A 13,525-nucleotide genomic window follows, 5' to 3' on the forward strand; every position below is an offset into this window, starting at 1 on the left:
AACTAATCCAAATTTTTGAAAAAGAAAAAAAATACTTCTTCATTATGTCAAAACACAATTATGTGCCGAGTTTCGTGCCTGGGCGAGGCTTCTGGGGCGATATATTGTGATTACAGACACACACACACAGCCGCGTTTATTATTATGTATAGATAAGTAAAATTTATTTTTGTGTCAAATAATCTTTAAATTTTGCTCGTGACATATTTGTTTAAAACTAAATTTAAAATGAATGAGTTAATTGTGGCAGCGATCATAAAGTCTCATCTGCGACTCTAGCTGTTGGATTGAACATTTTACATTTACATAATTACCTCATAATTACCTCATCCACATAAATTGAAACATTTGAAACTTAAAGCGCAGTGACACCAATTTCATTTGAATATACAGATTCAATATATTAACGATCACCACTATTTAGATGTTTACAAAACACTGGAGTCGGAGTCGAAAAAATTATGTGAGAGTCGGAGCTGGAGACGAAAAAATTTGCTTGAGACTCAGACTTTAGTAAGTTAAAAATTCGCTCATGTAGGTTATCAGAAGAAAAAGAGATTATGATCTGCCAAAAATTATTTAGACAAATGTTCATAATAATCTCATGACATTTATAAATCGAAGAAATGTTATGACTATTATTTAAATTATTAACTTACTCGACTCTGACTCTAGTGAGTTAAATATTCTGTCACGCGGATTACCAGAAGAAAAAGAGATTATGATCCGCTGAAAACTATTTAGACGAATATTCATAATTATGTAATGAAAATTATAACCCGAAGAAATGTTATGATTATTATTTAAATTGTTAACTTACTGGACTCTGACTCTAGTGAGTTAAATATTCTGTCATGTAGATTACCAGAAGAAAAAGAGATTATGATCTGCCGAAAATTATTTAGACAAAAGTTCATAATTATGTAATGAAATTTATAACCAGGAGAAATGTTATGACTATTATTTAAATTTTTAACTTACTGGACTCTGACTCTAATAAGTTAAATATTCGGTCATGCAGATTATCAGAAGAAAAAGAGATTATGATCTGCTGAAAACTAGTTAGACGAATATTCATAATCACGTAATGAAAATTATAACCCGAAGAATGACAACTATTTAAATTATTAATTATCACACACTTAGTTAAATAAATTCCAACATTTTTAAGCCTGTGTTTAGCCAAACTATTGAAAAAGAATTCAGAAAATCAATAAAAATATTCAATAATCGAGATTAATAAAAAAAGTATCAATAAGTTGTCGTTTAATTTTATAAATTAAAAAGCCAAATTTATTTAGCCTCAATTAGGAGTTACTAAGTTACTCAATTAGAAATTACTTCTCAATTAGTAACTAAGTTAATTAAATTGAAATAGATGAATAAATTTAATGCATTATTTTTAAATGTTACCTGATTCGTGATTATTCACTAAACCATTTTTTGTCGTAGAACATTTATATATATGCGCGTGTGTATATGTAAAAAATAGGTATGTAGTTTCTTTCTTAAAATGGTTCACACAATTTCATTAATTTACACGAATATATATGTTTAAGTTTTATTTCTTCAATCATTAAATAATAACTTTAAAACAAAATGTAATTTTAAATAAAGTGTTTTTTACTTTAATCACGCAAAAAAATATGCATATAATTTGAAATTAACAATTACTTAAATCGAAACCAAAATAATCTCAATGTGATTTAACCGAAACTTTCATTGAGCATTATTCGAAGTCGAGTTCTCAGTAAATTTCGGACTTTGTCCACTTTTCTAGCTTTAGACAAGTATGCGTAATCCTACTGTAATTTATTTTTTAAATCAAGTAATATAAGGAACAAAAAAGATTTATAAAACTAATATAAATAACTAAAAAGTGAAAATTAATCAATTATGGTTTCCATTTTAATATTCTTTTTTGGTCCAGTGGTGACCAAACACCAAACAGATCACCAAATCATTTAGAAAGCATCATTTGGAAAGCATCACTGGCTTCGGGTGGCCACTTTGTCAATAACAAACCTGCAATTGGAGTGAGGGTGGCTCTCGTTAAACTGTTCTACCTTAAAGTTCTGGACTTCGTGTACTGATCTTCGGCTACCAAAGCGAGGGTGCCATCCCTTCTGCAGAGGATCACAATTGTAATGGCCGGATCATCGTCAGCAATGTCGCCAATAGCCCTCACGAACACCGAATCCGGCTTGCACCGACTACAGTGCTGACGTGAAATATCCTCAGTGGTAGACGGATCGTGGGTTAGATTCCCCTTGCCATCAGGCTCTCCATGTAACGCAGATGCGGGTTAGTTCCATCAAAAAGTCCTCCACGAAGGCAAATCTCTCCCAATACTCGATCTAGGAGCTCCATTGTCTTCTGGATTGGGTCTTCTGGAAAGTTACAAGGCTACGGAGTTGAACATTGGTAGTCGTAAACCCATAAAATTGGGTCGGCTGCTCAACGACGGTAATAAAATAAGATAAAAATAAAATAGCTCATTCTGCAGCTCTAGTGTGACGCAAATAAATTACAACTATAATATTTTTTTTTTTTTTGTTTTTAGTGTTTGTAGGACTTGCAGCGTGTGATTTTGCATGTTTCAACAATACAATAGGGAAGTGTCAGAAAAGATGGTTTCAAGATCACCACCCAGAAGAATTTACTCTTTGCACGTAAGCTATTGATTGATTATTTATTTAATAAAACTAATAGGGAAATATTAGTGAAATCAATAATTCTTTCATCACTAACAATCTTAAAGGGAAAGTGTTTCAAAACTATTTCATCTTCATTGTGTGTGTGACCACAAGTGTAGAAATACACTTTCCTCAATATTTCTTGACGAAAATCAAGGGCAAAAGGTGGACGAAGAAGAGATGTAAATACCTACACGGATGTCATAGGTTGAAACGCTTTTCTTACCTCTAATTATTTCATCAACGACAGCTCTGAATTTTTGTAGAGATCTCGTTAGTGTGGTATAAGCACTTCCGATATTGACGAAAAACTCTTCTCAAAACATTTTACAGCATCTTTCACAGATTTTCATGCTAGTGCTCACCTTAAACATCCACTATTCGAACATAAAAACAGCGTGATTTTTACCATCTATTAATAAATATCGTAATATTTCGTGTTTTGACGCATTCATGCTTAGCACAATTTTAAATTCATTTCAAATACTTTCATGCAAGCTGATTTGTCCGAAAAATGCAATTTGCTATGAATTGTTTTTACCGTTATTTATAACTGTAAATAGGGATACTGCCATTACTACAGTATATCTGACGTTATCACGTGCATCCACTTTTCATTTAGGCAAATATCTGTTTCTATAAGGCTAACACATGGATGATTAAATAAGCCCTTTAGTAAAACCAAATTATGAAAAGTCAGAAATGCTCACCACTTTCTGTAAGTTATTTTTCATATTACAGATTAGCAAAATGCGAGGGAGGCCAATTGGCCACATTCGTCTTTCTAGTGTTAATGATCTTTAAAAAAAATACATTAAGAAATAGCACGGCTCTTCACTACATCTCAAAATCCTGTTTGTCATTCCGATACAGTCAGTGATACCTTGCTTTGTACATAGTTCTGACAAAACCAGTGACACTTCTTTTTTCTACAAGAAAACAATAGAGTAAAAATATGGCTCTGGCAACATCCATATAACTATAATCGATCCATCCACACATCAAGGAAAAAATTATATTTTCTCTTTTTCTTTCGTCCCAAGTATAACTGGAATATATTTCTAAATGTCGAAAATCAATATATAATCTAGCGGGTTGAATTTTAATGTAACTAGAGCTGGCTAAGTTGATATTTCAGAAAGTAAAATGTACGCAATGAGTGAGTCGTTATATAAACTATTACAATCAGCCTTGACAGTACAAACTGAAGACTGTACTGTTAACTATACGCTATTTTAATTTTTATCTTTTCAGAATGCAGCCACCTTTGACTTTTTGCTTGTACGAAGGCGCTATAATATGTCAAACAGGATTCGCAAATTTAGTTGAGAAAGCATATTTTATTCAAAATTCGGTATGTTCAGAAGGAACTTATGCTAACAAAGGTAGGTTTGAATTTCGAATTTTATTAAAATTACCAATTAGTATTAATTACTTTTTCAAATAAGTCTTTTAATTTTTTTCCTATTAAGTCTCATTGGAAACCAAATGTTGAATGCTTCATTTTGGGTCTTTTTCTATAAGTTAAGCAATTTTTCTTAATTCTTTTTTTTTCAATGCTGATTGATCCTCGTCTTTTTCTATAGGTTGAGCAATTTATCTTAATTCTTTTTTTTTCAATGCTGATTGATACTCGTCTTTTTCTATAAGTTGAGCAATTTTTCTTAATTCTTCTTTTTTCAATGCTGATTGATACTCGTCTTTTTCTATAAGTTGAGCATTTTTTTCTTAATTCTTTTTTTTTCAATGCTGATTGATACTCGTCTTTTTCTATAAGTTGAGCAATTTTCCCTAATTCTTTTTTTTTCAATGCTGATTGATACTCGTCTTTTTCTATAAGTTGTTCAATTTTTCTTAATTCTTTTTTTTCAATGCTGATTGATACTCGTCTTTTTCTATAAGTTGAGCAATTTTTCTTAATTCTTTCTTTTCAATGCTGATTGATACTCGTCTTTTTCTGTAAGTTGAGCAATTTTTTTAATTCTTTTTTTTTTCAATGCTGATTGATACTCGTCCTTTTCTGTAAGTTAAGCAATTTTTCTTAATTCTTTTTTTCTCAATGCTGATTGATACTCGTCCTTTTCTGTAAGTTAAGCAATTTTTCTTAATTCTTCTTTTTTCAATGCTGATTGATACTCGTCTTTTTCTGTAAGTTAAGCAATTCTTCTTAATTCTTTTTTTTCAATGCTGATTGACGCTCGTCATTATGGTATCAGTAGCGCAGATTTGTTAACTAATCTTTCAGGAGCACCGTATTTGGTGGGCCAACGTACTCCGACAGTAAGGACAGATATTACAGAAAATGAAAGAATATCCATGTCTGTGACTCGAACTTTTCGGATGTGAGGTCAGCTCCCTGACCACTACATAGTCCGGTCAACTTTCTAAGTTCTAACCATCAGAGAAGTTATAGCATTTTCAACAAGAAAAAAACTGTATCTGAGTTTAATTGCATCAATCTTCAAGCCGCAGTTACGCTTTCAATAAAAATATAATTTTCCACATTTCCCAATCAAGTTCTCTGAAACTATTCACCCGCTTCTTATTCTGTTTTCATTAAATTTTAGTTGATAAAATTTCATATGGCTTAACGAAGAATGTTTTGAAAGATTGTCATTTAATAATTTTATTACTTTATTATGCACACAGAAATAAAATGGATTTTAAATTAACAGTTTCTAAAACAACATATTGTTTTACTCCTTCATGGAACCCCAAATAATTACATTTTAGAAAAACTAAGATCATGATCAATTCTTACATCAAAAATGTTTTGACAAATGATTATTTCAATAATGCTAGACACAAACTTGCATTATAAAAACAGACTTTTTATAATTCAATTTCCCTTATTTTAGCTGAAAAGTAAAATTATACATACAAAATTTCTATCAATTGATGTTAACTTATAAATAAAATCAACATTAATTTATTGTAGACTTTGTCTAGATCGTCAGATACCTAAGTATTAGATATGACTTCAACTAAATCTGGCACTTTCATTCATATACGTATTTCTTATCATCATTTACAGGCTTTTTCGTTGGTCCAGTCATTTACGATCGCTCGAATTCTATATACATAGTGTCCCACAGTTACCGATCGTAAAGACACGGTTCGCAGTCGAACACCAATGTCAGTAAATGAATGGGCTGCTGTCTGCAAACTGGTGAGTGACTACTTTGATTAGCCTGCGTGAGGGCGAAGGGTACGCAGTATCGGTTCCCGTTAAACTGTTCCACAGTAAAGCACTTTAGGTCGTCGGGCTCCCATATATAACCGTTGTTGAAAAGCCGACCCAATTTTCGGATTTACGACTACTAATGTTCAGCTGCGTAGCCTTGTAATTTTGAACCCAATCCAGAAGACAAGGGAACTCCTGGATAAAGTATTATGAAAAATTTGTCTTCGTGGAGGACTTAATGATAGAACTAACCGGCATTTGCGACCACGAGAACCTCCCACGGTTAGCCTGACGGTAAGGGGACTCTAACCCATGATCCATCTACCACTGAGAATATTTCTCGTCGGCACTGTGGTCGGTGCAAGCCGGATGCGGAATTCGTATCGATCAGCCACCGACGGGATCGAACCCCGGCTCACCTCATTGGAAGGCGAGTAAATAAAGTACCGAGAAGTCGATGTCGAGTCAAGAATAAGTGTGATTTGATTTACCCTGCTTAAAAATTCTAATGTTTCAGCTATGCAGGAGGAAAATATAATACATTAGTTATGCTGACCTACGTATAAAAATCCTTTGTAATAACTCAAATCTGAACCACTTACTTTTCAGTGGTGAAAAACGACCCAGTTTGTAAAATAGAGACGCTTACAAATACAACAGGATGCAATGATGAAATTTCAACGTATAAGAAAAGGAAAGAATTGGTTGGTTTGGGAAACAAGCTTTGCTAGTAAGTATCTTAATGTGGACTTTATTTTTAACCATCTATTTCAATAAAATGTTAATAATAAATTGAATGTTGAAAAAAAAAACTTTTAAATATTATTTCTATAACGAGTAACTTTGTAAATATGGCTATCTCATTTTATCTTCACAATAGAATTTCTCGAGAAAAATTTTTTTGATTACAATTAAATGTCCCCATTAAAGTTTAAAAAAATAGTTTTTTGATTTTGTATTGGTTCGGTTTATATTTATACTAATTATACTGCAATTAAAATTTTAAGAACCATAACTTTGAGCTTTTGGTTATTTCTAATACAGTCTCTAATTACCAATAAGCTCGTAAATCAAATAAAATTAATGTAATAATAAAATTATTTTCGTTTTACGTAAATTAGGTGCATCGTTCAGAAAGTGAAGAACTATAAATTATATATCAAATATAATGTAAGCAAACAACGTCAAAAAAATCAGGTTTAAAAAAAATTGCTTTTGTTTAAATATGATCGGATTGTTTGGAATTGAGAGGAATAAACTCTCAAGTTTGGTGAATAATGCGTGTTAGAAGTCCCCTTTTTTTCAGTTTAACATAAATAAATACAGTTCAAGCAATTCCTGTTTAAGGAATTAAATAATCTATTTAATTTTTTATCAAAAACATAATTGTAACTTTGCGGATCATCGGGGATTCGGCAAAAAACACGTATTTCACTCGGAGAAAAAAATTCTTTTCACATTACCATACTGTTTGGTGATGACATTTCAGGTAAAAAGAGAAAGAAAGAAATACAATTCTGTTATTAAATATCTAAATATATGTAATTCTAACCATTCGTTTGATATTTATTCCGTTAATATGGTAATGATTTATGGGAAATACTGTTCTTCCAAATTATATTTCTTATTACCACGCATTTAGTAAAGAAACAAAACTGAAAAAAAAATTGAACCGAATAAATAATTTTTATGTCCCTCTCTAAGGTATCATGAGAAAACTATTAAATTTTACCACACTTACCATATTTTGCCGCATATTATAAAACCACATTTTATTGCTAATTTTACCGAAATCATTATCGAAGCACTTTATCATATTCGAGGCGTATTGACCATACTTTTTTTTTTCAGTATACTTTTCAGCATTGCACATATTTTTCTTCACGTCTAGAACCCTAAAGAAGTAGATAAATAGATAATTTTGATTAAAAGACAAATGGTGCGAAAAATGGCATGGTTGAAAAGAAATTATCCATATCTTATAAAAAATTGCTCTTGATTAAGCTGTTACAATTTTCATTCTAAAATTGTGGTAAAATTAACTGGCTGCAGTCTGTCTATCCAAATGACCGTGAAGTTTACGGTAAAGAACATTTTTTTATCTTTACAGTTTTGAAATCATTTGCAACTAGTATGGTTAAAAAAAACATGAATACAAAACTACATGTTTTTTTAACCATTCACAAGTACCGTGGTTTCAAAACTGTGAAAAAAGAATTTAACTGGATATTGGAGATAGTTTAGCAGCTTTATGGTGCTGTCATCTGTCCGCCATGTATATCCTAATAGCCCAGGGTAAAAAACTGCGAAGTGTAGAACACTGGAAACTCTTCATGTGATGAAAGAAATGGAGGAAGCAATGCGGTATCTACGCTGGAATTCGAACCCCCGTTCTATTGGTCATGTGATTGAGAGATTATCCCTCTCTGCTATATATACATATCTGCGAAGAACTAAGCGGCTTCATTAGGTGATTCCAGTTATGGTGATAAAATTCTGGTTGTTTAACCGTATTAGGTCAAAGCAGTTATTAAACGGTTTTTTCTCACAGTGAACAGTTTGAATACCATCTTATCACTGGTTATTTGACTTTTTTGTTCGAATATGGTAAAATAACAATTAAATAAATTGTTATTTAGCCATTTTTTTCGAGGAATTTCTAATAGTGTAATATGTTAAATGCGTTTCAATTTGTTTAATACTTTTAATTATTCTACTTAATATTTCATCTTCAAATTTATTTCAGTAATCTTGATAAAACTGTTGAGTGTATGTTTCGAAAGTTTGAAGTATGTACCAGAGATACTCAAGTAGTTTTCCGAAGGGTCTACGAATCCTTGGCAGCAGCGATGAAGGAAGTATGTAAATTGATGGACGAGCAACAATGAAGATACATCTCATGATCTTCTTATGTCTTGTAATAAAAAAAGGACTGAGAATTCTGGGAAAAGAATATCGAAGTTTCTATTTGATACCGAAAACAATTAAACAAGATATTGAAAATAAATATATATACCATGTAATGAATATCTTATTAAACAATAAAACCAGATATTGAAGAAGTTCGCGCAGATATATTTTAGCTCATGCAAAATTTTAGGGCAAAACAGTGTTAATAAATATCATTTCAGAAAAAAAAAGTGTTGTCTATCAAAAGATAAAAAGTAAATTTTTTTTCTACCATACATACGATGTGAATTTAACGTTTAACAAACAATGTAAAGTTATAAATTTTTTAAAGTAACATACAAAAAGTTTATCACTTTTCCCTCGATGTTAACAAAATGTCATTTTAAAATTCTATTGATTTTTTGCAAGCATAAAAACATTCGAACACAGATGAAAATGTGCAAAAGAAGATGTTTACATATGCATCTCTTTGAGCACATGTATAATGTGAAAAAATAACACTTCCTTAATTTTGCAACAACAAAAAAATACTTAATTAGACAATTAGTTCAACAAACCCGTAATGGACCCATAGTAGCACTAGAGGAGAAATCTTCTCTTTAAATAAATTTCTTGTTTACAACCGATAACGGAAAAAAATACTCACATCAGTTGATATAGAATCAGGAATTTCATAAAATTTTCACTGAACAATGGATTGAGTAAATTTCCTCTAGGAGGAATTGAGTAAATTTCCTCTAGGAGGAATTGAGTGAATTTCCTCTAGGAGGAATTGAGTGAATTTCTTCTAGGAGGAATTGAATAAATTTCCTCTCGGAAGAATTGAGTAAATTTCCTCTAGGAGGAATTGAGTAAATTTCCTCTAGGAGGAATTGAGTAAATTTCCTCTAGGAGGAACTGAGTAAATTCCTCTAAACCTCACACTACTCGTGTGTTTATTAGCACTGCACCTGGCTGATTGTCTGATTGAACGCAAAATATTTATTTTTGATTTGTGGTGATAATTCAATAGTCAGACTAACGTATTTCTAATAATATAATAATTTAAATAGAGGAAAATTTCACTAAAACAATTGTGATAAATCGGAGGAATTATTATATACTACAACTGGATGCAGAATATCCTTCTGATGGCTAAAATACACTCTGTCTTATCTTATTTAAAAAAATTATTGAAAATTTTAAAAATTTTAAACCTATCAAACTTTTTAAAAGAAATCTATCCTGTTAACGTAAAAAGAAGGCTCAAAACTGGATTTTTTTCAAGCTAAAGCATTTGAAAAATAATATAAATGTTTGGATTGCTTTTTTTTCTTGTATTTAAAATATATTCGTAGTTATATATCAAATCCATACTCTAGATATCTAAATGGCTAGATTTGTAAATAAGAAGAGAATCCAAATACTTTGAAAAACTGTTTTGAAACTTGAATGCCCGGTGAAATATTCTGAACATCACGTAAAAATATTGTAAAATAGTTAAAATAAATAATAATAAATGGATTAATAATTGGGAAGTTTAATAATTGAATAGTTCTGAAGAATAGTACATTAGTCTAAATAGAAACAAAAGTTATTTCAAAGGTTGTCACAAGGCAAAGGCTTTGTTTAGTTAAAAAGATAACACAAATGGTGGCAGGAGTTTGAAAATGAAAGGATGATTTTTAAATTTTTCGAATAATAAGTGAGATGCGGTTTCATTCAGTTTCACTAGCAAAACTCTCTATCCACACCACAGTGGAACAGAATACCCATAAAACGGTAAAAATCAAGATACTGGAATGAATTGATACTCGTTTCTTACACGAAAATTTAAAACTTGTAAGCTAGAAGTTATTAAATATTTGTCTGCTAATATATCTTAACCATTTTTATGGCTTAACCTTTTTATAACTATTGCCATAAAAATGGAGAAAAAAATCTTGTGTTTCAATAAGTGAGCTATTTTGAAAATGGCGAATTTGTTTTTCTGCCGAAAGATATGATTTTTTTTTTCAAAATGCACAAATTTTTATGACGTTTATGTATGATCCGTTTTCATAAATTTAATTCATTTAAAATTTATAGACTTAAAAATGCACAAAAAAACTCAATTATTTTTGTTTTATTCATTTTTTTTATTTATTTAATTAATTTATTTATTTATTTGAAAATTCACTTCCCGCAGTTTTCATACAATAAGTCACAAAGTAAAATTCACTATATATGTTCCTTAGATGGTTTAACGCAAAACCATCATTCGGAAAATGAGTTATAGTTCACTTTATTTCTTTATTTTACGTCACGAAAAATGATTCTTTACGGCGCTGAAAGATAAAATTTTTAAGGAGTTTTATTTTGGGTGTATGCATAACCAACTATTATTATTAAAATTTACAACTATGGCAAAATAACTTATATACAACACTGAGACACAATTTGTAAACACACAAATATAATGAAATATGCGTCTAATAATTCAATTTAAAAGATTGATATTAATATATTTACCGTAATAATGATTTGGGACGCATTGAAGTTCTTAGAAACTTTTAAATTGCTGAATAGTCCACAATAATTTTAGGTTCAGGAATTTTCTTGTCTCATTTTGGAACAAAAGAAAATGTTCCCTCATTAATTCTGTTGAGCATCCTTCTTTAAAGTAAGCTTTCAGCTTGCTATTTTCCGGATATTGCGGGAAAGTCGAAAATCACTTTTAAGATTGGTTTGAGCTTCTTTTTATAGAAAAAAGCAATTATTTTGGCCGACAAATTGGACTTTTCAAAGTCAAAGTCTAGATATAATTATAACCGTCGTTGAGCTGCTGACCCGATTTTGAGTTTGCAACTACCAATGTTAAACTACGTAGCCTTGTAATTTAGAGAACAATACGTGGTGGACTCTTTGATAGAAGAAACGCGCATTTACTTTACGTGGAGAGGGAAACCACGAAAACCTCCCATAGTTTGCCTGATGGGAAGATACTTTCACCCATGATCCGTGTACCACTGAAGATATTTTGTGTGAGCACTGTGGTCAGTGCAAACCTGGTGCAGAATTCGTATTGACCAGCTATCGCTAGGATTCGAACCTGTCAAACCTGTCTGACCCGGCTGTCAAAGTCGAAGAAGCAGTAAAAAATCACGTTTAAGAATATTTTGAATATTTTTTAAAACAAATTAATTATTTTAGCCACTGAATCGGACTTTTTTAACTTCCAAGTGCTCGCAACTATAAAAGTAGAATTATGTAACCCTCATTTGGAAACAAAATACGTTTTTTTTAGCTAGATCATATTATCATAGCTAGGGAATGCTATGTCGCTCTGTTTTTGGTTTTGCGGGATTTCTGGATTAATATTTAGTAATCCCACAAAATTGACTGGTCACAGTCAAGCATTCCACTCAAACTTAGAATTAGTTTTATAAGCTACACGTGACAACAGAGATAGGCATAAAAACAAAGAGTTCATTATTTTTTTCATTGGAAACGATTAAGCTTTTGAATAGAAATATCAACATCTTCTTCCATATTTGAATCTGCATTGCATACTACACTGTAAAAATTTTACACCAAACTAAAATATAAAGTAAGAGCACTTTGGGTGCATCATCCGTAAACTTCCATTATATCATGAAATATTATACAGTAAATGTTAGTAGAATATTTACACAGAAGAGCCATTATGACCACACTGCTAATAACATGTAGGACCACCTTTAGCCCTCAAAACTGTTAGCACCCGTCATGGCATTGATTCCACAAGGTGCTGATAGGTAGTCTGAGGTATCTGGTACCAAGCACTCACCAACTGGTCCGGCAATTCCCTCACGTTTCGAGGGGGTAGCGTGGCAGCACGAGTTTGGTTTTTCAAGTAGGACCACAAATGCTCCATTAGATTAAGGTCAGGTGAATTTGAGGACCAAGACATGACTTGAAAATCACTGGAATGTTCCTCGAACCAATACATGACGATTCGACCCTTATGACATGGTGCATTATCCAGTTAGTAAACACCATCCCCCTCAGGAAAAACTGTTGCCATGAATGGGTGAACTTGGTCTGCAACCATGCTCAAGTAGCTTACAGACGTCAGGGATTGTTCTATGAGGATTATGGGTCCTAATGTGCCCCATGAAAACATTGTTCCTGGGTGAGAAACCATGAAAACCTGGGCGAGCCCATTGTTATAGATAGAGGGTGGTCATAATGCAATGGCTCTTCGGTGTATTTAATTAGAGTTATTCAGTGATTTTTACGGTGATTATTACTGTCCAAAATTACGGTAGATCAGATTTTTTGTTCTGGTACATATCCCGGTAAAAATAGATTTTACGAGTGCCCGTACTTTGTACCTTAATTTTTTACAGTGCAGTTAGTCCCTTTGACCCTCTGAGTCAGGGGTAGACAAAGAAACGCCTTTTATCTTATGGAACATGGGGTAATAAGTGCATAAAAATTATGGTATAAAAATTCCACAATCATATATCCCAGCAATATCCCTTAATTATTAATGTTTCAATGATTAAAGTTGCTGAAGTACTAAAATTGCTTGATCAAAAGTCACTGTAAAAAATTGATAATTTCCACTCTGAAAAACCATCGCTAAATAGAAATAATTTTGTCTCAATCTTGCCAACATTATTTCCAAAACCCCTGATTTTTTGCTGAGCAATCAAAGACCAATAAATTACTGATTTTTTCCACCCAAATCTTTTCTTAGAAAATTGCCGAGCTACTCTAGTGAATGAAGAAA

The 13,525-nt window shown here is 31.6% G+C and overlaps 1 protein-coding gene across 1 annotated transcript in view; it reads left to right on the forward strand.

Moving 5' to 3' along the window:
- LOC107440628 (uncharacterized) overlaps positions 1–8,942 on the forward strand; it is a gene marked incomplete at its 5' end in the record, with an annotated part of 14,652 nt that extends 5,710 nt beyond the window's left edge. The window contains 3 exon segments of the mRNA XM_043048117.2: positions 3,951–4,081; positions 6,490–6,610; positions 8,627–8,942. Of these exon segments, the coding sequence (XP_042904051.1) occupies positions 3,951–4,081; positions 6,490–6,610; positions 8,627–8,768 (394 nt within the window). The 3' untranslated portion in view covers positions 8,769–8,942.
- Positions 8,943–13,525: the final 4,583 nt, after the last annotated feature.

This window comes from Parasteatoda tepidariorum, chromosome 8 (assembly GCF_043381705.1).
Source record: "Parasteatoda tepidariorum isolate YZ-2023 chromosome 8, CAS_Ptep_4.0, whole genome shotgun sequence".
NCBI classification, from domain to species: domain Eukaryota; kingdom Metazoa; phylum Arthropoda; class Arachnida; order Araneae; family Theridiidae; genus Parasteatoda; species Parasteatoda tepidariorum.